The sequence below is a fragment of the Cetorhinus maximus genome, chromosome 11 (genome assembly GCF_964194155.1).
Source record: "Cetorhinus maximus chromosome 11, sCetMax3.hap1.1, whole genome shotgun sequence".
NCBI classification, from domain to species: Eukaryota; Metazoa; Chordata; class Chondrichthyes; order Lamniformes; family Cetorhinidae; genus Cetorhinus; species Cetorhinus maximus.
Window position 1 is genome coordinate 88,070,401 of NC_135889.1, and position 26,443 is coordinate 88,096,843.

Below are 26,443 nucleotides of genomic sequence, written 5' to 3' on the forward strand. Positions count from 1 at the left end.
CCACTACTCTATTCTTTCTGTGTCTTACTGTTGTGACCACTGTCCCTTTAATCCTGTGTTTTGTAATTTTGTGAATAAGATTATTAAGTAGAAGTTTGTGAAATACCTTTTGAAAGTCCATAAACATAACATTAACTGCACCATCCTCATCAACCCTCCCTGTTACTTCAAAATAACTCAATCAAGTTAGGCAAACAATTTACCTTTAACAAATCTGTGCTGATTTTCATTTATTAGCCCAAGTACCAATTAATTTTGTCCTGAATTATTGTCTCACAATCTCGCTACCACTGATATTAGGCTGCTTGGTGTGTAATTGCTGTGTTTATTCCTCACCCCTTTTTTCAATCCTCCAGTCCTTGGACATCATCCCCATAACCAAGGAGTACTGGAAGATTGTGTCTAGAGCCTTTTGCAATTTCCACCTTTAATTTTCTCAGTAAAATAAGATGCATCGCCTCTGGACAGACTGGTTTCTCTACTTTGAGAACCAACAATGTTTTAAGTACATCCTCTATTTTTATCATATCCAATGTCAATTATCTCATCCTTTACAGCGCTATTGGCAGCATCCTCTTCTCTAATAAAGAATGATGCAAAAAAGTAATTTAGTACCTCAGGTTTGCCCTTTATCATTACAAGAAAATCTTAGTTTTTGTCTCTAATTTGCCCCACCCTTCCTTTGACTATCCTTTTATCATGTATATGATTATAAAAGTTTGTTGTGATCCTATTAGTTGGCTACTAATCTATTCTTATATTTCCTTGGCCCTTCGTATTCTCTTTTTTAATCTTCCTAAACCCCTTGAGATCCTTTTTAGCGTCAGCTAAAGTTAAAGTCCTTGGAACTGAAGGCAAATTATTGACCTGGTTAGGAAATTGACTGAGCAGCAGGAGGCAGAGTAGGGATAATAGGCTTGTACTCTAATTGGTAGGATGTGAGCACTGGCATCCCACAAGAATCTATGATGGGGCCTCAACTGCTCACTGTATTTATGAATGACTTAAATGATGGGATAGAAAGTCACATATCTAAATTTGCCGATGCCAAAATATAGGAGCCATTGGAAGTAGTGTGGATGGAAGCATAAAATTACAGATATATTAATGGATTAAGTGAATGGGCAAGACTGGGGTAAATGTGAGGTCATCCACTTTGGACAAGGATAGACCATGGCATTTTCTAAATGGTGAAGTTCCAAAGAGTCTTGGGGGCTGGGGTGGGTGGTGTTGGTCAGGGGTCCAGGACATTATGAACAGGTACAGAAAATAATCAATGCTCTTCTTTATATCTAACAAAGTAGGATACAAGGGGGAACATTTTCCCCGTTTGGGGGGAGGTGGGGGGGGCAGGGGTGGGGTGGAGGGAAGTGCGGGAGCGGACACTGGTGGCCGGCCTTCCGATTGGCACCCCCAGTCGGGGGGCCCTGCCATTTTACATGGGCAGGCCAATTAAGGCCCGCCCAGCTTGACGTCTGACAGGAAGCGCTATGCGGGCGGGGGGACTCCCTCAGCTGGGAGTGCGCTCTTTCCTGCACACGCACAAAAGAGCACACAGATCTCCCTGAGGCAAAGTGCTGCCTCAGGGAGATTGGCTCCGAATAAAAAGTTGACAGAAAGGTAATAAAAAAATTTCCCTGACATGTCCCCTCATATGACACTGACATATGAGTTGGCACATGTCCTTAACTTGGCATGCACCCCACCACCACCACCCCACCACCACCACCACCCCCCACCCCCCCCCCCACCGCCCCCACCACCCCCACCGCCAGATAAGTGGTTCTAGAGCTTTTGAAACTCAGTCAAACATTTATGAAGGTCCCTGCTATTGAAACAAATCCTGGGAAAATATAAACTATGGTGTCCATTTACATTGAAAACCAGGTGGCCTTTTTTCCCAAGCTACTGTTACTCACAATAAGAGGTTGTGGTGGAAGAATTAATCCAGGCTAGTCTCTTGGTTAAAGCTGGTTTATTTCCAAGACAACTCCTCAGTGCTACTAACTTCCAAGTAGCTTCCACAAAAAGTGTTGCAGCTGTACCTTTTTATTCTATTTAGATGGGCTTGTTAATGCCATCACCTGTTTAACTAGCAATTAATTTTTACAAGATGATTGCCATATTAATAGCTACATCAGATGTCCTGTCAATCAAAACAATGCAGGAGTAGGTGGCTGTGTGTTTTCTCTCTGAGCGAAAGCTGCTGAACACTTTTTTTTCCAATTTAAAAGGGCCCTGGCATTTAAATCACTAGAAATCCCAAGCATTGTTTTCTTCAGTATTGAATGCATAAAAGCATTTTATCTAATAGGAAAAGTATTCTAATCCATGACAATAATTACATGATGCTTGTCAATGTAATGATTGACTTATCTTACAGGGCAGAGCCCTGTAATGAATGACCACAGTTAAACCCATCTACATTACGATACAGCATCTAATAGTGACATTTAACACTTAGCTGTCAGAATGTTTCTGACTACTCAGCAGGCTTTCCTCATTGGTCACAAACTCTCAAATGAGAGTTTTTTTTTAGGACTTCAAAAATACCCACTAAGCACACAAAAATAGTGGGGGGAGGGAATTTAAATATTCTATTGGGCTCACAATGATGACCTCAACCTCAGAAGAGGCAGGTAGGACTGCAATCCAAGGCCTTCACAACCCAAGAAAAGACCACACAAAAATAGTGTGGTGTTGGGAAGGCACTGCAAATTTGAAAGTCTTGCAAATAATTCAAAGTTTTTGTTATTCACGGCTTCATTTTCACCTCCATCACCAGATGAAAATCTGGCCTAACTAGATGATAGGTCATTGACCTGAAATGCTAACTCTGTTCTCTCTCTACAGATACTGCTTGACCTGCTGAGTACTTCTAAGATTTTATGTTTTATGTTTTATTTCAGAATTCCAGCATCTTTAGTATTTTGCTTTTGTATTAATGATCTGACTTTAGCGGATTGTACCGGGTTGTAACCAAACCACATTTCCGAGGAACATTTTGGAGGCATCTAATCCCTAATTAGAGTTGCAGGTTTAAGTTTTGAGCACGTTAAAATATTATTAATTTTTCCTTTAATTTGACTTCCTGCCCTGGATGAGTGATGGCTCTTGTTTTTGTACGTCCTGCTGCATTCAAATTGTGTTATTTTTGTATGAACTCAAAGGGTCGCTTTGGCAGTTACAATGGTTTATTGTCTGCACTGAACTTCAATGAGTTGCTGATAACAAAAATTATAAACAGTTCAATGCACAAATGCTTTCTGACATCTTTGCCTTTCTTATTTCTGATTCTATTCCCAAATAATAAGTTTTAGATTAATTGTCATTTGGCAGTGCAGAACTTGAGTATTGTTGAAAGAAGAGATATGATATTGAAACTGTTTGTCTTGCACTCATCAGGACAATATAAACCAACAATTTACGCTGCAAGAGAAGAGAGTGCTGATTGATTGGCAAGTGGGCTCTGATTGTTAGAGGTGTTGCCATAGAGAAAGCAGCATGGAACAGTTAACTGTTAACAGTCAAGCTTTTGTTTCAAATTTAAATCAGGCAGGTATACTCTTGATGGGTCAAGGCATTACCATAAGGAATGAACCAGGGAATTGGGGTCGTCCAGTATTTTGTTTAGTTGAAAAAAGCATAATGCATAGACATCATACTTCCGTCTGCAAAGGACAGGACCCTGTGTGTGAATATATGTAGCATCTAGCATGCGTGAGCTGCACTGCGAGCTTGATTGATAATCTTAAATTGGTTTTCAGTGTAATTCTTAGCACAATCAGGATTATTTAGAAAGCGTTGTCTAATCGTGGAATCACATCTAATGTCGGACACTATGTTTTGAGTTTTGCATGCAATCGCTGGTTGAGTACAGTCAATACTTTGCCTATTGCGAACAGCCAAAGGGACATGCTGTTTGATATGACCTGCCAGTTGTTGGGACATACGTCCTACATACCTGGCATCACATCGCTCTGCAATTCACATTACTCATTCGTGCGATAGGCAGAATGTCTTTATGGCTTGACAGCAGCATTCTGTTAATGGAGAATATCACTCATGTTGCTACTGCACAGTAACAGAATGCAACAGCTAGCTTTACCTGTCGTTCAAATTTTTGAGACAACTTACTCTTGCAGGGTAATCTGAGGTAGACTGGGCACTTTTCAGGGCTGAAAATGGCTGCCTTAGGCCCATTTGTGAGTTTGCATGATATACAACAAGCAATGATCTGACCAGGGCAGCCATTATCATGCAGGATGGCTTTGATGCACCCTATTTCAGCATCAAGCTTGCAAGTGAGAAAAAGGCTCAGGCCCTATTTACGAGGTTGCAGATGAGACCAATCTTATAGCTTGTGGAACTGTAGAAGGTTAGGTGTCATTCCATCAAAGGTGTGTTTCTCAAGGAAACCAATAAAGATGTTTGCAAGAGCTAGGCCTAATGGGGATCCCATGGGATCACCATCTATTATGTAAACATAGTGTTGTTAAAACTGAACTCAACTGCACGGCTTGCTGAGTTCATAAGTTCAATGAATACAGATTCAGACAATGGGGGGGATTCTAGATCGCCATGATATGGTGACATGGTGCAAATACTATGGCTTCCTTGAGTGGTACATTGGTGAACATGCTAGTGATGTTGAATGAGCACATGGACATAGCATTGCTATCGATATGGAAGTCCTGTATGGCTTTCACAAAGGTGAAGGAATCCCTCACAGTGTATGGAGAAAACCTGCTCAGAACTGGTTGTAGCAACTTGCTGTACAGAACCAGTGATAGATAAGATAGAGCATAAAGGGATATCACTTTTGTGTGTCATGAGCAGCCCATACATACGCAGACACAGTGAGCTATGAGGATGAATCCTATCGTATATACCAGCTGGCAACTCCTTACTCTTACACAAGTCCAACAAGCATTTTTGTAACTTGCTTTCAAGCAGGGCTGTCCGATCGTGCTTAGTGACAGATCCAATGGATATGAATTTGGACCTGTCATTAAGAATGGTTTGCATTTTGTTGATATAGTCACACTTTTTGAGGATGACTATTCCAGCCCCTTTGTCAGGTTTACAGGTATGTATGTCTGGGTTGGCCTTGTGACCTTATAATGCTGCCAGGCATTCATGTTGCAAGTGAAAATCAGCCACGTCATTCAGATTCCACAATATGTGTGTGCTAGATTAGCTAGACTTTCAAGAATTCAGTGGCCAGGATTTTCCCCTTGGCGATTTGGGGGTCGGGCCCGCTCGCCGAGTGGAAAATGACGTGGGATGACGTCGGGAGGAATCCCCGACATGATCCCGGTCCCTTTAAATTTTTAGGAAGGCAGGCGGACAGCGAAATCAGCTGTCTGCCCGCCGACCTGTCAATGGCCAATTGAGGCCAATGACAGGCTAGTTAAGATAATTAAAGACCTGCCCGGCTAACCTTAAGGCTGGCGGGCAGGCCAGGAGCCCCAGCGGGCTCCAGATTATTCATGAAACTTCATCCACTGGCGGGATGAAGTTGTATGTCCGTTTTGTAAAAAAGTAATAAAGTTTATGTGTTTTTTATTAACATGCCCCATCTCGTGTGACATTGTCACATGAGGGGGACATGTTAATAAGTTTTTAATGTTTCTATTTGTACACTTAATTTACCTGTCACGAATCTCTCTGAGGCAGCACTTTGCTTCAGGGAGAAGCGCACTCTTTCGCAGATGGGGAATCCCTCCCCTTCCGGAACAGGAAGCGAATAGCGCTTCCTGTCGGGGCTGCCGCTGGGCGGGCCTTAATTGGCTCACCCTCTTAAAATGGTGACGGGCCCCGTTTCAGTGGCGGGGGTCAGCTGGCCGCCCGCCGCCGAGCTGGTGGGGCCCGCACGCCATCCGAGGGCAAGATTCTGCCCAGTATCTTCAGTGGATGCTGGTTTGTGTCGGGATAGCTGGGAATAGAGGAGTTCAAACTCAGCAAATACCTTTTCCCGTTTGATGTGGGACAAGGGCACACCAAAATTGAAGCTATGCACAAAAACAAACTCCTCGCTTCCAGAGAGCTCATGGTCAGAGAGATTAACTACGTGTTTTTTGGCATTTTTAATTGTGCTGCCAAACCAATTAACCGAGTTTGCAGTGTGGGTGTGTTTCAAACGGGTATTGTTTATGGTGTGGTTATCTATTGAGGCAATGTAGCTGCACAAGCAGATCAAATAGGGCGCATTAAAACCATCCTGCGGGATAATGGCTACCCTGCTCAGATCATTGTTCAATGTATATGGTGTAAACACATGGATGGGCCTAAGGCTGCCACTTTTGGCCCTGAATTGTTCCTAGTTTACCTCATATTACCCTCGAAGAGCAAGCTGTCTCAAATATTTGAGCGACAGGTGAAGCCAGCCATTGCACGCTGTTACTATTCAGTAGCAACACAAGTGATATTCTCCACTAACAGGATGCTGCTGCAAGCCAAAAACACATTCTGCCGATCACACAAATGAGTAATGTGGTTTATGAATTTCAGTGCTGGTGTAATGCCAGCTATGTAGGACATATGACCCAATGACTGATGGATCATATCAAACAGCATGTCCCTTCGGCTATTCACAATGAGCAAAGTACTGACTGTACTCAACCAGCCCGTGCTGGCAAAACTCAAAATATAGGATGGGATTTTCTGGCCTCGCCCACTGCTGGGGATGGTCCAGTCCCGCCGAAAGGTATTGGACTTTTGGCTTGGACACTGCATTGCCCACGGTGGGTCTGACCATGGCACGGCCAGAAAATCCCAGCTATAGTGTCCAACATTAGATGTAATTCTGTGATTGGACACACTTGCTAAAGAATCCTGGTTGTGCTAATTTAAGCTTATCAGTTGAGCTCACAGCGTGGCTCACTTATACATGCTTAAAGCCACATATATTCACACACAGGGCCCTGCCCTTTGCAGACAGAAGGAGTACGTCCATGCCTTTTCCAACTAAACAAAAACTTAGGGGACCACCTGGTGAATTCCCCATGGCAATACCTTGACCAATCAGAGTCAACATGCTAGGTTTGAATTTGAAACAAAAGCTTGGCAGTTAACAGTTAACTGTTCCCTGATGGACTCTCCATGGCAATACCTCTACCAATCAGAATCAACTTGCCAACCACTCAGCACTCTCTTCTCATGCAGTACAAATTGTTGTTCCCTTTATTGTTGGTTTATTTTACTTAGCTGTCCTGATGAGTACAAGATGAAAAGCTTTGATAGCATGTCTTTTTTCAGCAATATTCAAGTTTTAGATTACTTCTTCCCTGGTAAATAAGTAAAACAAAATCAGGTAGCTATGAGCAATAATTCATAGAGTGTATTTGGGACAGTTTCCTAGAACAACATGTTGTTGATCCAACCAGGGATCAGGCTATTTTGGATCTGGTAATATGTAATGAGGCAAGTTTAATAAATGATCTCAGAGTAAAAAATCCCATATGAAACAGTGACCATAATATGGTAGAATTTAGCATTCAGTTTGAGAATCAGGAACTTGGGTCAGAAACAACTGTGCTGAACTTAAATAAGGGTAATTACAAAGGAATGAGAGCAGATTTGGCTGGAGTGGACTGGCAAAGGAGTTCAGCAGAAAAGATGGTTGATGAACAATGGCAGACGTTCAAGAAAATAATTCATGACTCACAACAAAGATATATCCCAGTTAGAAAGAAGGACTCTAGGAAGGGGTTAAACCAACCATGGTTGACCAAGGAAGTTAAGGATAGTATCAAATTGAAAGAAAAAACATACAATGTGGCAAAGATTAGTGGTAAGCCAGAAGATTGGGAACATTTTAAAAACTAACAAAAGGTGACCAAAAAATAATAAAGAGGGAGAAAATAAACTTTGAGGGTAAACTAGCAAATAATGTAAAAATGGACAGTAAGAGCTTCTTTAAATATATAAGGAAGAGAAAGGCCAAAGTGAATATAGGCCCCTTAGAGAATGAGGCTGGGGAAATAATTAAAGGCAGTTGGTCTGAAGGCTGTGATATATTAGAAGATACGTTAGGTTTGAAATGTTAAGTAGGTATACATAGGTGTAAAGGGAACTTTTGCATGAATCACAAAAAGCTAGCATACAAGTTCAGCAGGTAATAGGGAAGGCAAGTGGAATGTTGGCCTTTATTTCAAAGGGAACGAGGTTTAAAAATAGGGAAGTCTTGCTAAAACTGTACAAGGCACTAGTTCGATCACGCCCAGAATACTGTGAACAGTTTTGGTCCCCTTATCTAAGGAAAGATATACTGACATTGAAGGCAGTACAGAGAAGGTTCACTAGGTTGATCCCAGGTTTGGAGGGTTTTTCTTATGAGGAGAGGTTGAGTAAGTTGGGCCTGTACTCATTGGAGTTTAGAAGAATAAGAGGTGACCTTATTGAAACATACAAGATTCTTAGGGGGCTTGACAGGGTAGATGCTGAGAGGTTGTTTTCCCTTGTGGGACAGTCTAGGACCAGAGGGCATAATCTCAGAGTAAGGGGTCACCAATTTAAGACAGAGATGAGGAGGGATTTCTTCTCTCAGAGGGTAGTGAATCTGTGGAATTCTTTGCTGCAGAGGACTGTAGAGGCTGGGTCATTAAATATACTCAAGGCTGAGATAGACAGATTATTAATCAGTAAGGGAAACAAGGGTTATGGAAAAAGGCAGGAAAGTGGAGTTGAGGATTATCAGATCCACCGTGATCTCATTGAATGGTGGAGCAGGCTCGATGGGCTGAATGGCCTACTTCTGCTCCTATGTCTTATGGTCGTTTTAGTTATGCATCTGGGGATTTTTGATTTCTTTTTAAACAACCGTGTACATTACATTTTAATATTGGAAAAAATATTCCTATAACACAAGAAAAAAATATTCAAATCTGGTTATAATTTGAAGGTCACAAGCATTCCAATTTTCTGTTGCATCAGAAAATTATGGATTAGTTGTGTAAAGTTTGGCAGACACAAACAAATTTTGCAATAACATGACCTTTCTATTTATTAATCTACACTGGTGATTGCCTCTCACGTTGTAAAGGTTTGGCATCAGGAGGTTTGTAGGGTAGCAGGGCTTAAGAGCAACAGGCCTGAGGCCAACTTAAGAGTCACGCTACAAAAGCAAAATACTGCGGATGCTGGAACATTGAATTGGAAACAGTAAATGCTGGCAACACTCAAGCAGCTCTGGCAGCATCTGTTGAGAAAGAAATCGAGTTAGCGTTTCAGGTTGATGACCTTCCATCAGATCTCCAATGAAAGGACATCGACCTGAAACATTAATTTAATTTGTTTCTCCACAGATGCTGCCAGACCCACTGAGTGTTACCCATTTTCTGTTTTTAGTTCATGCTCTTTAAGCCGACAGCAAATCATGAAGGCAGGCAGACATGTGGCGCAGCACGCCTGAAGCCTAGTATTCAGCTATATGATCGTTGGAGGGTTTTTTAAAAAATTCTTTCATGAGATGTGGGCACTGTGGACAAGGCCAGCATTTGTTGCCCATCCCTGATTTCCCTTGAACTGAGGGCAGTTAAGAGGCCAGACCAGATAAGGGAATCAGATTTCGTCCCCTGAAGGACATCAGTGAACCAGGTGGGTTTTTACAACAATCGACAATAGTTGTCATGGTCACCATTATGAGGACTAGCTTTATATTCCAGATTACTGATTGAATTTAAATTCCACCATCTGGGCCTCTGGGTTACTAGTTGGGTGACATTACTACTGAGGATAACCAGTTTCTGATGATAACCAGTGGAGCAGCAGTCCCAGGGACAGAATATGTGCCTGCATTTCAGTGGGGTGTAGAAAACAAAATGCCCAGTTTTGAGGATATTAAGCAGGTGAAAGGTAGACCATTAAAAATATGCTACAAATGACAGAAACCCTCAGATTAAAAAAAAAAAATTGGATATACACTTGAGATGCCATAAGCTACTGGGCTATGGACCAAGAGTTGGAAGGTGGGATCAACCTGCACAGCTCTTTTTTGGCAGGCACAGACATGATGGGCCTAATGGCTTCCTTCTGTGTTGTAAATCTTCCTATCTTTCTATAACTTTACTCCCAGCTGAAATGGAATGCCTCTGTGACCTGTGAACACCAAGGGATATTGGTTGTATCAGTGTTCATAAAGATCAACTTATAATTTAACCCACATACAAGTTTAGTTTGGATGCTCAACTAACATTAATGGTGCCCTTCTCTTGGGAAGGCCATATATGTAGATTTTAGTTTTTGTACAGAACTGGACCAGTGTTGCTCCATTGGTATATTTGAAATGTACTTGAAATTGTGTCTAAAACAAAATGGTATCTGGATCGAGGTATATTCATCACAGCACCACCAAGCAACTGGGGGCTTCCTGGTAAATTGGGACTGTCCACCGCTGAAGCTGCTGCTGCTTCAGCACCACAACTTCATTCAAGGTGTGGTGAAACAATGTTTATGTGCATTTTGGTCAGGAAAATAAGGAGGTCAGATACACCTTGGATAATAAAATCTGAATGGGACGGCAGAGAAAATAGATCTAGGAGATACAGATGCATGAATCACTAAAAGTAGCGACACTGCATAATAAGACCATTAAAGAAACACAAACCTGAGATTAATTTCCATCGAGATAGAACTGATAATTAGAGAAGCTATGTTAAACTTGTATCAAACCTTGGTTAGGCCATACTTGGAGTACTGTGCACAGTTCTAGTCTCCATATTAATAAAGCATATAAAGGCATTGGAGAAGATCCAAAGAAAATTTACAAGAATCAGGTCATAGCTGAGAGAATATATTTATCATCATGAAAGGCTAGTGCTTTTGTCCAGAAATGAGAAGACTGGGGAATGACCTACTAGAAAGAGGCCCTTAAGATAATGAAAGGGTTTGATAGGATGGATAAAAATAAAATGTTTCCACTTGTGGTGAAGTCCAAAAGTAGTGATTATAAATGTAAGATAGTCACTAATAACACCAATAGGGAATGCAGGAGCAACCTCTTTACCCATAGATTGGTAAGAATGTGCTTCCACAAATAGTCATTGATACTTGATTTTTAGCATTGACACATTCAGGGGGAAGTTAGATAAGTAATGAGGGAAAAAGGAACAAACGGGTATGCTGACAGGGATAGATGAAGTAGGCTGGGTGGAGGCTTGTGTGGTGCATAAACATTGGCTTAGACCAGCTGGGCCAAACTACTGCCTGCTCCTGTTCTGAGCTTCTATTTAGAGAGGGCTTTGAATTAAATAGTGGAATGGGGGAAGATTCACATGAGGGAGGATTTAGAAAGTTAATGAGAAAGGACAAGGCAATATTGCAGAGCAACGATACGGGTTATGATGACAAGAGTGTGACAGGAAGGGGTAAAGAGTGCACCAGCAAATAGGGTTAGAGTGGGAAAAAATGATTAAAGCGCAGAATTAAATGCTAATTATCTGAATGTGCACCAGAAAATGTAACAAGATAGCTGAATTGATGGAATAAATGCATATGATCTGATAGCCATTATAGAGATGTGATTGCAAGGTGACAAAGGCTAGGAACTGAACATTCAAGGGTATTTGACCTTCTGAAAGGGTAGGGAAAAAAAGGAAAAAGAGATTGAGTAACGCTGTCAATAAAGGATATGATCAGTGAAGTAGTGAGGAATGATCTTGGCTCAGAAGATCAAGACGTTATTTCTCTATCCAAATTCCAGAAGTGAAATAAGCCACCGGATGGAATAGTTTATCGGCCCTTAACCCATAGCTACATTGTAGGACAGAATATAAATCAAGAAGATAACGGGGGCTATAAGAAAGGTACTGCAATAATTGTGGGTTTAATCTTCATATAGATTGAACAAATCAAATTGGAAAAGGTAGCCTTGAGGATGAGTTCATAGAGTGTATTCAGGGCAGTTTCTTCGAGCAATACGTTGTGCATCCATTCAGGGAACAGGTTATTTTGGATGTGCTAATATAATGAGACAGAATTAATTATTGATCCCATAGCAAAGGATCCTTCTAGGGAAGAGTAATTATAACATGATGGAATTTCACATTCAATTTCATGGTTAAAAACTTGGATCTGAAACTAGTGTCTTAAAGTTAAACAAAGACAAGTACAAGGTATTAAGAAAGAGCTGGCTAAAGTAGTTTGGAAAAATATGTTAAAAAGTAAGACAGTAGAGAATCAGTGACAAATATTTAAGGAAATATTTCATAACCCTCAACAAAGATATATCCCAATGAGAAATAAATTTTCTCAAGAAGTATGAACCATGCATGGCTAACTAAAGAGGTTAATGATGGTATCAAATTGAAAGAAAAGGTATGCAATGCTGCAAAAATTATTGAGAGGCCAGGAGAATGGGAACATTTTAGAAACCAGCAAAGGATGACTAAAATATATAAAGGGGGAGAAATTGGACTATGAGAGAAAACTATCAAGAAATATAAAAACAGTCAGCCAAAGTTTCTACAGGTATGTAAAAAAGTTAAAGCATATACATAATGTAAATTTTGGTTCCTTAAAGGACGAGACTGGGAATTAATAATGGGAAATAAGGAAATGGTGGAGACTTTGAACAAGTACTTTGTATCGCTTTTCACAGTAGAACATAGCATCCCAAGAATAGTAGAAAATCAAGGGGCAAAAGGGAGATAAGAACTTAAAACAATCACCACCACTAGAGAAAATGTACTGGGAAAACTAATGGGATGAAAGGTTGACAAGTGCCCTATAGTCTTAAAAGAAGTATTTTCAGAGATAATGGATACTTTAGTTGCAATCTTCCAAAGTTTCCCACATTCTGAAAAGGTCCCACGTATTAGAAAACTGCAAATGTAACACTTCAGGAAGGGATGGAGGAAGAAAACAGGAAACTATAGGCCAGTTAACTTAACACCAGTCATTGAGAAAATGCCAGAAACCACTGTTATGGAAGAGTAGTGACAGCACATTTAGAAAATCATCATACAATCAAGCAGAGTCAACACAGTTTTGTGAAAGGGAAATTATGTTTGACATCCTTTGAGGATCTAACCAGCAGGGTGGATAAATGGGACCAGTAAATGTAGTGTATTTAGATTTCCAAAAGCTATTCAACAATGTGCCACACAAAAGGTTACTACACAAGATAAGATCTCATGGTGTTGGCCTTAATATATTAGTGTGAATAGAGAATTAGCTGACGGACAAGAAAAATAGAACTGAGATGAACTGGGTCCTTTTCAGGTTGACAAACGGCAACTAGTGGAGTGCCACAGGGATCAGTTCTGGTGCCTCAGCTATTTTCAGTCTATATTAGTGAATTGGATGAAGATATAATGTGTACTGTAGCCAAATTTGCTGATGATACAAAGATAGATAGGAAAACAAGCTGCAACGAGGGGCATAACAAGTCAGCAAAGGGATATAAATCGGTTAAAATGAGTAGGCTAAAATTTGGCAGCTGAGGTATAATTTGGGAAAATGTGAGTTTATCCACTTTGGTGGGAATAATAGAAAAGCAGATTATTTAAATGGAAAGAAACTACAGAATGCTGCAGTACAGAGGGATTTGGGTACCCTTGTACATGAATCACAAAAGGTTAGCATGGAGGCACAGCAAGTAATTAGGAAGACAAATGAAATGCTGGCCTGAATTGTAAGGAGGATGGATGGAGTTTTAAAGGAGAGAAGTCTTGTTACAGCTATACAAGGTGTTAGTGATACCGCACCTAGAGTACTGAATATAGTTTTGGTCTCTTTATCTAAAGGATGGATATACTTAATTTGGAGGCAGTTCAGAGAAGGTTCACTAAGTTGATTTCTGGTTAAGCAGGTTAGGCCTAGGCCTTGGCCACCTGGGTAAATGCTGAGGGGAAGTTTCTCCTTACGGGGATGTCTAGAATTAGGGGGCACAGACTCTGAATAAGAGATCACCCATTTTAGCCAGAGATGAGAACTTTCTTCTCTCAGAGGGAATCTTTTGCAAATGGAATGTTGTCATTTATTGCAAGGAGAGTGGAATATAAAAGAAGAGAAGTCTTGCTACAAATGAATAGGACATTGATGAGGCAACATCTGGAGTACTGTGTGGAGTTTTGATCCCTTTATTTGAGAAACAGCATTAGAACGAGTTCAGCGAAGGTTCACCCAAATGATTCCTGGGATGAGGGGGTTATCCCATGATGAAAGGTTGGACATGTTGAGCCTGTAACCTTTGGAATTTAGAAGAATGAGAGGTAATCGTATTGAAACATATAAGATCCTGAGGGGAATTGCCAGTATGAATGCCAAGAGGATTTTTCCCCTTCTGGGAGAGATTAGAAGTAGGAAGCACAGTTAAAAATAAGGGGTCTCCCATTTAAGATGGAGATGAGGAGAATTTTTTTTCTCTCTCAGAGAGTGTCAGCCTGTAGAACTCTCTTCCCCATGAAGCAATGAAGGCAGGGTCATTGAATATTATAAGGCTGAGTTAGAAAGATTCTTGACTGATAGGGAGTCAAAGGGTATAGGAGATAGTTGGGAAGTAGAGTTGAGGTCACAATCAGATCAACCATGATCTTATCAAATGGCGGAGCAGGCTCAAGGGGCTGAATGGCCTACTCCTGTTCCTAATTCATATGTTCATATTGAATTCTCTACCCCAGAGAGCAGTGGAGGCTGGGTCATTTAATATACTTATGGCTGAGTTTGACAGGTTTTTGATCTTCAAGGGAGTCAAGCGTTGTGGGTTGTGGGGGAAGATGGGGCAGGCAAGAAACTGGACTTGAGGCCACGTTCAGGTCAGCCATGATCTCATTGAATGAAGGAGCAGGCTCGAAGGGCCAAATGGCCTACTTCGCTTCAGATTTCTTGTGCTGTAATGTTCACTCATTGTAAAGTGATGTAAACCAAGTTTTTGCCTCACTTCCAACAAGTTTACAATGGTTTGAGTGGGAACAGTTCTGAAGGAATTCCAAGACAATTTTTTTGGATACAGGAATTATATTGGAAATATTTACATTCCACTCTAAATGTTAATATGGAAAGGGTTACAGGAAGTAAGGCTTTATAGACAGGAAGTGAGTGTCAGATGCAAGATGTTTTCTAATATAGATGTAGAATAGCTATCTTTATTAACTAATTAAAAACTTTATTTAACAACTGACATACAGTAATGTATTTTTAACATTTATTAAGTAATGAAAAAATATAAACATAATTATCCACTTGTCCCTAAATAAAAGCTATTCAGATATGAAAATACAGCTGATAGTTACTGCACTTATTTCCTTTATTGCCTCTAGCAATTCTATACAAATATTTCCTGCTAGATTACCATAGCAACTCCTTTTTTCCTAAATATAACAGATCTTTGCATCTACTTAACATCCAAACATTCAGTTTTTGTTTTTCTGTTTTACCTTAGCGGCAGGAATAAAAAGCATTATCAGGAAATGAATTTATCAGCGTGTTTTAAAAAGTCCATCAATAGTGCCACATGGCCATACTGTAGCATTATAGGTGTGGATGGTGTAAGAATCACTATTAATATGTCAAGATAAGCGTTGTTGATACAATTGTAAATATTCAACAGCCATTACCTTAGAGACACATTAATGCTTTTCCTCACTCTCAACACCAAACTACATGTGCTGGACTGCATCAAGAGGTAAACTTAATGGGGTAGAAATTGGAAGGTGTCTTTTCAGATGTAAAATGGACATGAAGCATACAAATTTGGTCGTGGAATGACCTGCCCCCAAACTGCCCAGGCTTTAATCTGATTGCTATGGAGATTTATTTTGTTTGGCATCCCAGACGGATGCTTGAAATATGCGTTAGGCCTATTAACTGTGTAAATTATGTAAATTAGAGGCCCAACACTTGTAGAAGGGTCTTTGGGGAAATTTGTTCTCTTTGATGGCTCCCAATGCAAGGTGGCTGATTTCTTTTAAAAAAAGTCCCTGGAACTGAAGGAGCAGGTGTGTTCCCTTGACACAACAGAAGTTGTGATCACGCCATCTCCCACAAACTCACATCCCACCACACTCTTCAACACTCCCATACTGGGACTTACCTCAAAGCCGCTGCCAGCTAGTTAGGCAATCTGATACCGATCTGTTTGCTCAGGCAAGCCACTCGTGGAGGTGCGCTCAGTGATCATGGCTCATATCTTGCATGCTCACGAGGCCCAAATTTCCATCAATCCTTTGGCCACCCAGCTTGGATGTACACTGGTTGTGCAACATTAAGGCTGTGCCTGAAAACTGGTCCACACTAAAATCTACCCAACTCTCCAGTGAATAGCATCATAGTATTTATATATATTCAAAATACAAACATACAAATTAGGAGCAGGAGTAAGCCATTCATCCCCTCAATAAGATTTGACAAGATCATGGATGATCTGACTGTGGCCTCAACCTGATGCCTTTGACTCCTATATTGCACATTATTGCACAAAATTAATGGTCTTTTTCAAGGGGTCAAATATGCCTTTGAGAAATGGAAATAGTTAAGGCACTCAGAGCTTCAGCAGGGACTTAAAACTGTTGTATTCGATTGTCCATTCATCAGACACCCAGATTTATTTTAATTTCCATTGATTTTAAAGGAAAGGTAACCATGCAGGGTGTGCAACAAAGAGGTGATCCAATATCACCAAAGTTGAAAGTTACCCCCTGTGCTTCTGGCTACACATGGCCTGGGTGTTTGCATGGACAATGAATCTCAAAAGAGGGAAAATTTCAATTTTGCATCAGTGATAACTTTCAGCTTTAGGAGCATAAGAGTTCATAATTAAAAGAAAAATTAAGAAAACTATGTAAGGACACAACTATCATAATGGTTTAAGGCAACATTGAACTGGATAAACAGAAGGCACTTGAACTCATCAGATGGGAAATCTTTAAGAAACTTCAAAATGGCATTGCATGTGCATAGATGTTTCCAAACCTCCTTTGAATGAAGTCAGCAAATAATAAGTAGCCCAACTATAGCTCAACTCGAAGCAACTCACTTTCACATTAGAATCTAGTATTCATCTTTGATGCTGCAATAATAATGAACCAGTTATATTCTCTAATAAGGGACTTCACACTCATTAAAATACTCATTTCAGCTGGTAGCACTCTTGCTTCTGAGTCATAAGATTCTGGGGTTAAGTCCCACTTCAGGACCTAACCACAAAATCAAACTTGGCAATCCAGCACAGTATTGTGGAGACGCTGCACTGTTGGAGGTGCCGGTTTTTGTGTGAAACATTAACAGAATCCCCACCTGCCCTCTCAGGTGGACATCAAAGATCCCATGGCACTATTTTGAATAAGGGTAGGTCAGGTTATGCCTAGTACCCTGGTCAATATTTATCCCTCAATAAACATAATACAAAGAGATTATCTAGTCATTATCACATTGTTGTTTATGGGAAATAGCTGTGCACAAATTGGCTGCTACACTTTCTACATTACAGCAATGACTGCTCTTCAAAAGTAATTCACTGGTGTAAATGTTTTCGGACATCTGCTGGTTGTAAAAGGCGCTAGATAAATGCAAGTCTCGCTTCCAGATTTTTAAAAATTAATCTATTTCCTTTCTAATGTAGAATTAGGAATTATATTGTGTTGCTTTGAAAGCATAGGAGAATTTCAGAAGTTGAATCTGAATACTAAACTTAGCCAGTGCTGTAAATTGTACATAAACCATTTCACAAGCTCTTGAGTGTCATATCATTCATAATTGCCTGTTGCTATTATTTCTGGTATTTGGGGTAGTCATCAGAGTATAGCAGCAGAAAGAACCTAAATATAGTTCCTGCTAAGGAATGATAATTAGTCTGGTGTTCCCATGGCCAATATTTAGGTTTATTCGAAAATAAGATCGAAAGTTCACAAACACAACTTAAGAAGAGAAAAAAGGAATGGCTTCAAGCTATAATCCTGTGACAATGATGCCCATTTATGATCAAATTATTATAAACAATAACCTGACCATAATATTCCAAATCATCAAGCATAATCCTATTCCTTTCTACATATCAGATCACAGCAAATATCCTGCTGGGTCCCATGACATATTACATTTTCTTTTGCTGTACTGAAGCACTTCAGGTAAAGTTAAGTCTTCTTTTGCTGTGCAAAGACATCTAAACTTAATTAAATTTCATCTACAGGAGAATCGAGACTGCAATTATACCGCACTATTGATAGGAGGCTGGCAGCAATGAGCACAAATTACAGCAAGATCAGAGTTATACTGCAAGCTATTATTACCAGCACATGTACAGAGCTTTGCTGCTCCAAGGGCTACTTTAGAGTGTTAGGAGACTGCATGTGATGGTTTCATGACATTAAAAATGTTGAATGCTAAATGTATTGTTGGGTTCCTACGACATGAAAATAAATCCAACACTGTACGTTCAAAACTTTATTCTTATTGCCATTTTTTAAAATGGATTTTCTGCTGAAACTAAAAGGATGGCTGCTAAAAGTCACATGACCACAAGGTTGCCCCTTTGTTCTGAGAGCTTCCACCATGCGTTACAAGCGCAAAAAAAACTCCTTGCTCAGCCTGGGAAATCACACACCTCATCGAACATCCTTGTAATCACAGAAAGCCCAGGAAATGCAGACAAACTGGCTCCCCAACTGGAACTATCACAAAAGAGAGATATTGAAACTCATTATGCTGGAGGATATGCTAATAGCCCCCTCGTCTCTCTCCTAAGGAGGAACAATGGAATTCTGGCCAGAAGCACATAAACTGATTGTTATGCTGCAACTAACCATTAATGTGACATGTCACATGACCCAAGCCACTGGAATTTTTGGATAGTTATAACATTACATCTTTAGCCTCACCAGCAGTCTGCTGTTTAACATCCAACTGGTGGACCACCAAGAAGCAGCCCTCCAGGCAGAACAACAGCCTGCTCCTCGCAGCCTGTCTTTGTTGAAAGATTTCCTACCATTGCCTGAAGAACTGACCCAGACTCTGTGTACGGACTTCATCGTGTGGTATCAGCACCAACTGTAAACTGAATTCTACATCTCTGGTTTTCAGCCAGCTGAACTTGAAATTCTACATGAAAGAATTCCTCATTGGACTCTGGAAATCACATGAACTGATGTTCATTTTTGTGGTTCTTGTACTGTTACTATTCATAATTGTAAAACTCTTTTTTTCTATACCTCCTACCCTTTACTATGTGTGAATGTGTGTGTCTAATGGAGTGGGAAGTCGCGAACACTCCTGCCCCAGGTTTTGAGTGCGAAATAGACTAAATTTCTGAGTTTGCTGTAGGTTATTAGTAAATTAGATCACACAAATCGAGAGTTTGGGAAGGCATGCCACATACTTTAAAAAATAATTCAAAACACCTTCTGCTTACAAACAGGTGGTGAGAGAAAATAAGTAACATTTGTCTGTCTCTCTCCTGTATATAATATCTATTGTTGCCTGGAAATCCAATGGTAAACCCAGTTTCAGATCGGATTGAAGTTATAGTGTCCTTAACGTGCAGCACAAATGAGATGAGACTGTCTCCTGAAGCCAAGTTGGGCCCAGTCTGCCAATTTGTGCTGCTACTTTTTCACTGCTGCACACCGAATACCATTTCACATGGAAACAATCGTAGCGGTATAATTACAGCTTTAGTTCCTATCAGACTGCTGAATGCACGAACATGTGGAAACCCCTCACCATTGAACTACTCTGATACAGTCTAAAATGGCTTAAAATCATACCAAGTTAATTGTTTAATGAAAGTTTGTCAACTTGAAACATTACAATTGACCTGATTTTAAACTCTGTACAAAGGAATGGGTTTTGGGTGAGTTAAAATCAACTTGAAATGTTAATTCTGTTTCTCTAACTACAGATCCTGCCTGACCTACTGAGTGTTTTCAGCATTTTCTGTTTAAAATTCAAAACTTATTGCATTGGAAATATAAAAAGACAATAATGACTTTCCATGAATTGTATTTCTGTAAATTATCATCATGCAAAACATATACATGATGGGGTAGCTGTTAAACAAGGTATTCTCTTCATAAGAAAATTATGCAAGAGAATTTCAATAGCTCTGAACTTCAGAAGTTGCAATTACTAACTATGTAAGATCAAATTTGACAGTGTGATGTCCCCAAGAAGCATCACGGAGGCACAAGGGATTCCCATTAAATAAGTTAAGGTGGCTAAGGTAGACAATTCATTAATATGCAATTGTATTCACATGTGATATAGCCTTACAGCAGACTGAAGCAGTTGTAATGGATTATCTCCAAATTAAGACACAAGAAGTTCTCGAGGGGGATTCAAGGATAATGGAATTTGGTGCATCTCTGCTTTAATGCAGGAATGCCACAAATCCCTTATGATCTTGCAGCCACTGCAGAACCCAGGCCTCAGATGAAAATATGTAGCATTGCTGATTTGCAAGATATTTGCGGGTCCCAAATGGTCATGCAGCATCATGAAGAAAATGCTCTCTTAATCAGATCACGTAGATAAAACAGTTTCACTGCACTGTATTTCTCACTTCCTTAACTTACCTTCTTACAAAACAGATTTCTTCTATATTCTTTGATTTCCTTATTATTTTAGTTCAATTTCTATTATGTCATTTTCAATAAGCATAACAAGTTTACAGTCTGGTTAACTTCATCAATTTAGATGATAGGTTGGATGTAATAACAAAAGGACTGTTATCAATAGAAAGTAATTGAACAATACCTTGATCTATAAATAGCTGTATGCTAATACTTCAACCTGCCTGGGTAGTCAAATAACTGGGGCAAAGTACTGCTTGGTCATCATTGTACTGTAAATTGGTTAAATCTTAGAAGATTATTAAAATAGAAAACACAATGGACTGAAAGTAATAACAAGATGGGAGATCAAAACGTGCTATTGATTAGTTCACTGCTTTATTGCACTAATTACAATAAGCCAGAACTAGAGAAAGTACTAAGAAATCTTTGCATTTTAACCTTGACAAAATCCATTGAAATCTGGTTTAAATCCCTACTGTTTTAGTAATCTCATGGCAAAAGATAGTACATTAGAAATACAAATGCTCAGCACAGCCATACCTTTTAGCAATCCTTTTCCTTCTTTTCCAGGAGGGTTTTAAGATTAAAAATGAATTGTTCTAGTAAGCAACATGACAAGAACAATAAAACAACATCAAGATATGCAGCCTTTAATGTTAGTATAAATCATATGCTGATTAACATCCCAGTGACGAGGTCTGAGCTAGCTTGAAAACTTTATTCTATACCATCTAAAATAATGGCATTTGATTTAGCTATCAACTAATGAACAATAATATCTCGGAGGTGAATAATTCCAATGGTGAACTTTGCACCATAGATTCATGTGCTATTGCATACAAGCCACTATGCCCCATTTTCATTGTTAACAATGTTTTCTTGATATTAAAGCACTCACTTATATTCTTGCCTGAATTCCAAATGGCAAACAACAGGGGCACAAGAAGTTAATAAAAATGCATCTTGCCTTTGGGCAGGATGAGTTTCGTGTCCACACTTATGCGCATATTGGTTTTTGTGGTATAAGAACGCATAGACTGGAGCTCTCTGCTGCCACTTCTTTTATACAGGACACACCATGATTTTCATACATTCCAATTTCAGACTAAAACTCAGCCTATTTTACTCTGTGTGCAAAATAACATAATCCTACACTATGCACTGTTTTGTACTCTTGTAGACTATGAAAAGAGTTTATTATGCCTATTGTTAACCCCAGATTTGCCTCAGTCTCAAAATTGAACAGTATTACTTTTTTTATCTTTAGCAATCTGGCTTCTGAAGAAATCATTAAAAGCAATGCAAAATTTGCCTGATTCAATAATTTGCATATTGAAGACTAGCATTCATTAAATGGAGGTTTTTTAGCAACTAATACTGTAGTGTGTACCTTTACATCTGGCAGAGTGGGCTAAACTAAAATAAATGGTTTGAATCAAAAGCTGCTGGATACTAACATTTCCAAAGAACAATCATTGAAATGGTAATGATTTTTCTAGAAATGTTTGTCACATAAATACTAATGGGCAAGTATTGGTGTAATCTATTATTAAAAAATGACCACTGTGGGGCAGAGTAGCTTTAAACATCTCCAAAATAAATCATTTTACAGGATTTGTCCTCAAAGAGCATGAGCTGCAGATATTAATATTTTAACATTCTTTCCACCAGAGCTTGTTTTAATAACTGAATATCATATCACATAACCCATTTAATTACTGTGCAGAGATTGTGCCATCTAATCCTCTATTCCCTAAAATAACTGAATATCATGTCATATAACCCACTTAATTACTGTGCAGAGATTGTACCATCTAATTCTTTATTCCCTAAAATCCCCAGATATAGTGTATCATTTTACCATTGCAATACCATGGTTTTCTACCAGTATCCTCGATACAGTGCCTAGTTCAGTTCACTAAGCTCTCTGTGCAATACTGTACAATCCATGCTAGTTTATAGCTAGCACTGCAGTGCAGACATCCAAGAGAACTTGTACAGAAATGAGGCAAATGCTGAAGAGTGGTGCTGGAGATATAGAGGGAAATAACTGAGCTGCTCTTTAGGTATTTCAGGAATCACTTCAGATTCTTAATGCAATAATATTAATGCAATTCTGTGTACTACCAGAGAGTCAGTGAATCAAACACTAAGTAACACAGAATTGCAAAATAATTGGATTATTTTAACTCATACAGTACTGAATGTTACTCTGTACAATACTGCATTTCTTCAGATATTAGTGAGATCATTTGATAAATCTACACCGTGGTTATTACAAAATGCAGTGAGAGGGAAGAACAGATCTTACCTAATTTTGGAAAATACATATATGGAAACATTTAGTTAGCACTTTCATTAATACATAAATGAATGACTATCAAACCTGAAAATGAAATTAAAATCCCAGAGCAGTGGTAGCATGTGTTATTCAGACCAGAGAAAATAAATAAATATTATTTAAACTTCTAATATATCTAACAGATTGCAAAGATTGTGTTATTGTCAACATTTGTTTCATTCACTAGTAACTACCTCAAGTGAAGCACACCACCTAGCTAAGCCTAAATCAATGACCACTCCACTGTTATGGAGTGAAAGCAACAAGAAAAATGCTTAGATTAAAAAAAAAACTGAGCATCATTACGGAAATATTAACTTAGAGCAAATCAGTATTGAATTACTATGACTTGGATTGATTTAGTGTTGATTGGTGCACTTTTAAAAATAAGAATGGTTAGAAACTACATAACTGCTTTCTTCCTGCTACAATGGATTCAACCTACCCCTAAAAACAAGTCCTGTAGTGGCTAGAGTTTATCTGTAGAGCACAGATGCTCAGCGCACCTGTGTGAACTATTACAGAAAAGAATATATTTATAGAAACCTGCATTTCTAATTTTTATTAATATTGCAAAGGTCTCATCTAGTAAACTTTTCAATTCCTCCTTGGCTATTTTTGTTTTACACTAAAAGATAACCTGCATCTCTCGAATAGTAGATTTCAGTATTGCTTTCAACAACATTTTGCCACAATTTTCTATCGAAAGAATGCAATTATATGGTACTGACAATTGAAAAGGACTAAATGGTAAATGATATTTATGGTGGTTGCCATAATCTCAAACTTGAATGTGTTAGGCTTAAAAAAAAATTGTCCAGAATAAACCATAATCAGATAATACTCCTCATGGTGTTCATTGGACATCAAGATATTAAATGGCATTTTCCACTCAAATAAATGACTGAATGATTCACTATTCTTCATTTCAATAAAGCCTGCTAATATTCAGCTTATGTTAAAATAATGTTATGATGTGTTCATATAAGTGTATTAAATACCAGTATAGAGCAAGTTATTAAAAGAACACAATGAAATATACTTATGATTCTCTATGACCTACATGTTGGATTTCCCTTCCTCAATAATGAGCGTGCTGCAACATGTTTATTCTATGGCTTCTATTTAAGTAGTCTTGGAAACAGAATGCGCTTCCATTAAAGTATTAATCCTTCTATCATCTTAAGTCTGCATTTAGGTTGCAACAAAATGTACTGCGTAGAGTATTAACTTATATTTCCTCTAGCACTGCTAAATTAACTTTTTGTTTGAGCGATATGTCACAAACATGCAACATCCTATGAATAGACTGGGTGTAATTAACTGAAGTATTCAACAAAATAATTATATTACTGTGTTTAACAATTTGAGATCACTTCATGAAAACTAAACTTCATGTTCTTCTGGTATCTTTGAATTGGATGTGATAGATTGCCATTTATCTCTACATATTTACTCTCGCTTTAGGGTACCTCATATTTCAACATCATAACTGTAACCTAATTCAGATTTATGATGACTACATTGTTCTGAATGTAGTTATGATCTAGAATAATTCTGTAAATATAGCTGCCCCAACCAATTACTGTATATTTGTTAACATCAAATTACTGTGAAACGTCAGTCTTATTACAATTCAGTCGATAGGAGTCAAATTTGGCATTAGAAAGATTTGTATGGCAAGAAGTTAGTTTCCCCATCCTCAACCATTAGAAATCATATAGCTTTGGTGAAGCATTCTGTAATCTCAGCCAATCCACTTCTAGATTGTGGTAAATCCCATGATAAACTGAATGACAAGAAATGAATTACAGCATAACATACGCTGAATACAGAGCATTCCTACAGCAGTGAGACTCTGTCCTCCTTCCGGTTTCACTAGTTACACAGAGAGTTGACAATGTATATTTACAATCATTAATTGTTATAACACTACCAGATACTAATTCAGGGAATCATTCCATCCTATTCATAAGCAGATTTTTTAAAAATGTGTGGTATACCCCAATGTAACCTTGACAAGCAAGCAAATAAAGGAAGGTTCTTACACTGTAGCTCTGTCTACTGCAGTTTATGCCTCAGCTGACAGTTGCTGAAAGCACAGTCTCAGGATCGTAAATAACCAGTTTTATCTCACAAAGCAATTCAAAAAAGGTACAGAATAAGACAATGCTGAAGCTTAGAGTTAAGCAACTGGCTTGTACACTCTGAATAAAAACTGTTAGGAAACTTCTAGAGTTAAACCTGCTTATTCCAAACTCCAAATAAAAAATATAGCATGAAACCAGTAATATTGTTAACAAATCAGCTTTTAGTTTGTTCACATTTTCAAGAAAAATGCTTTCACATTTCTATGATGCAAGAAAAGATAACTGGAATTCTGCTGTGACATATATATTTAAAAAACTCACTGTAAAATATCAGCTTATATGGATCAACACATTTAAAATTATTCCGTTACAACTGAATGTGGAAAAATTAAAAAAAAAATGTCTTAAGAGACCAATACCTGGTCTTGTTGCTGTTGGCTTCCCCTCCCCATGTTAGACTGCTCCTTCATGGCTGTCATTGTAGATTTTGGGCACACTTACTCACTCGCAGTTCAGTATTAGGCTCCTAACTTGGCAGCTGATGCATGACAGGTCTCTTTCTTGAAAGCCTGGAAACTGCAGCTGAAGATAACAGTAAAGCAGCAGCCCTGAAGTTCCCACTGCCTGGCCTGCCAACCTGCTGCAAGTCCCTTAATCAGGGCCAATGATATAATGAAGCAGCAAATGTGAAGAGGCGGATAAAAATTAAACTGTCAAAACACTAGGCACTCGGCAGTCCGGGTGACAAGGTGCCAACACACCTGTGTGCTGTAATTCACATTCTCAAGGAACTTGGGAACAAAAAGACAAGGCCAAGGGCAAACCTCAAAGCTCAACTGCAAGCATTTAAAACCTTACTGTCATGTCAGTAAATGACAGAGTCTGACAGGTAAGCTCTCGCTGCTCTCTGCTCTTCTCTTCTGCAGTGTTCACTGCCACTGATTAGCACATCTGGAGGAAAATCAAATGTCAAATTCAGTTTCCCTCCCTCAGTTGGAAGAAACCATTTCAAAAGAAAAAAAGAGGGGGGAATTATCCTGTGAACAGCGATGATGAAACAGCAGCAATAAGCAGGCCACTTAGTGATTAGTCAGGTCCTTCCTAGCAACCTCGACTGTTAGTAAGGATGCAAGTGCTGCCTCACGCAAATTAGCAGCGTTAATAAATAGTGACCCACCATGCTGCAATGTGTATTCTTTAATTATGCCTGCTTGTGAGAAATAATGAAACCTTAAAGCAGTGAGTGCATAGAGATAGCTTGCTGCATTAAAATATCAATTAACTCATCTCCATGGAAATACATGAGAGTTGTTAGTGCAGCCTTAGAGGGCAGTCAATATGCTGTGACTAAAGACAAATCAAACCAGGTCTGTTGTGTTTTTAAAAATCTGTATTAAAAATGGATGACTTTAAAATAATTAATTGTCTTGATATCTTTGCAATGTTTGATAAGGCAATACTTCAGAAATTTTTGCTTATATTGAAAAACAACTGATAACCAC

At 38.9% G+C, this 26,443-nt stretch overlaps 1 protein-coding gene across 1 annotated transcript in view; it reads right to left on the bottom strand.

Moving 5' to 3' along the window:
- dpp10 (dipeptidyl peptidase like 10) overlaps nt 1-25,878 on the bottom strand; it is a 942,753-nt gene extending 916,875 nt beyond the window's left edge. Inside the window, exon 1 of the mRNA XM_078552405.1 lies at nt 25,361-25,878. Coding sequence (XP_078408531.1) covers nt 25,361-25,420 — 60 coding nt within the window. The 5' untranslated portion in view covers nt 25,421-25,878. The remainder of the gene's footprint in view (nt 1-25,360) is intronic.
- Nucleotides 25,879-26,443: the final 565 nt, after the last annotated feature.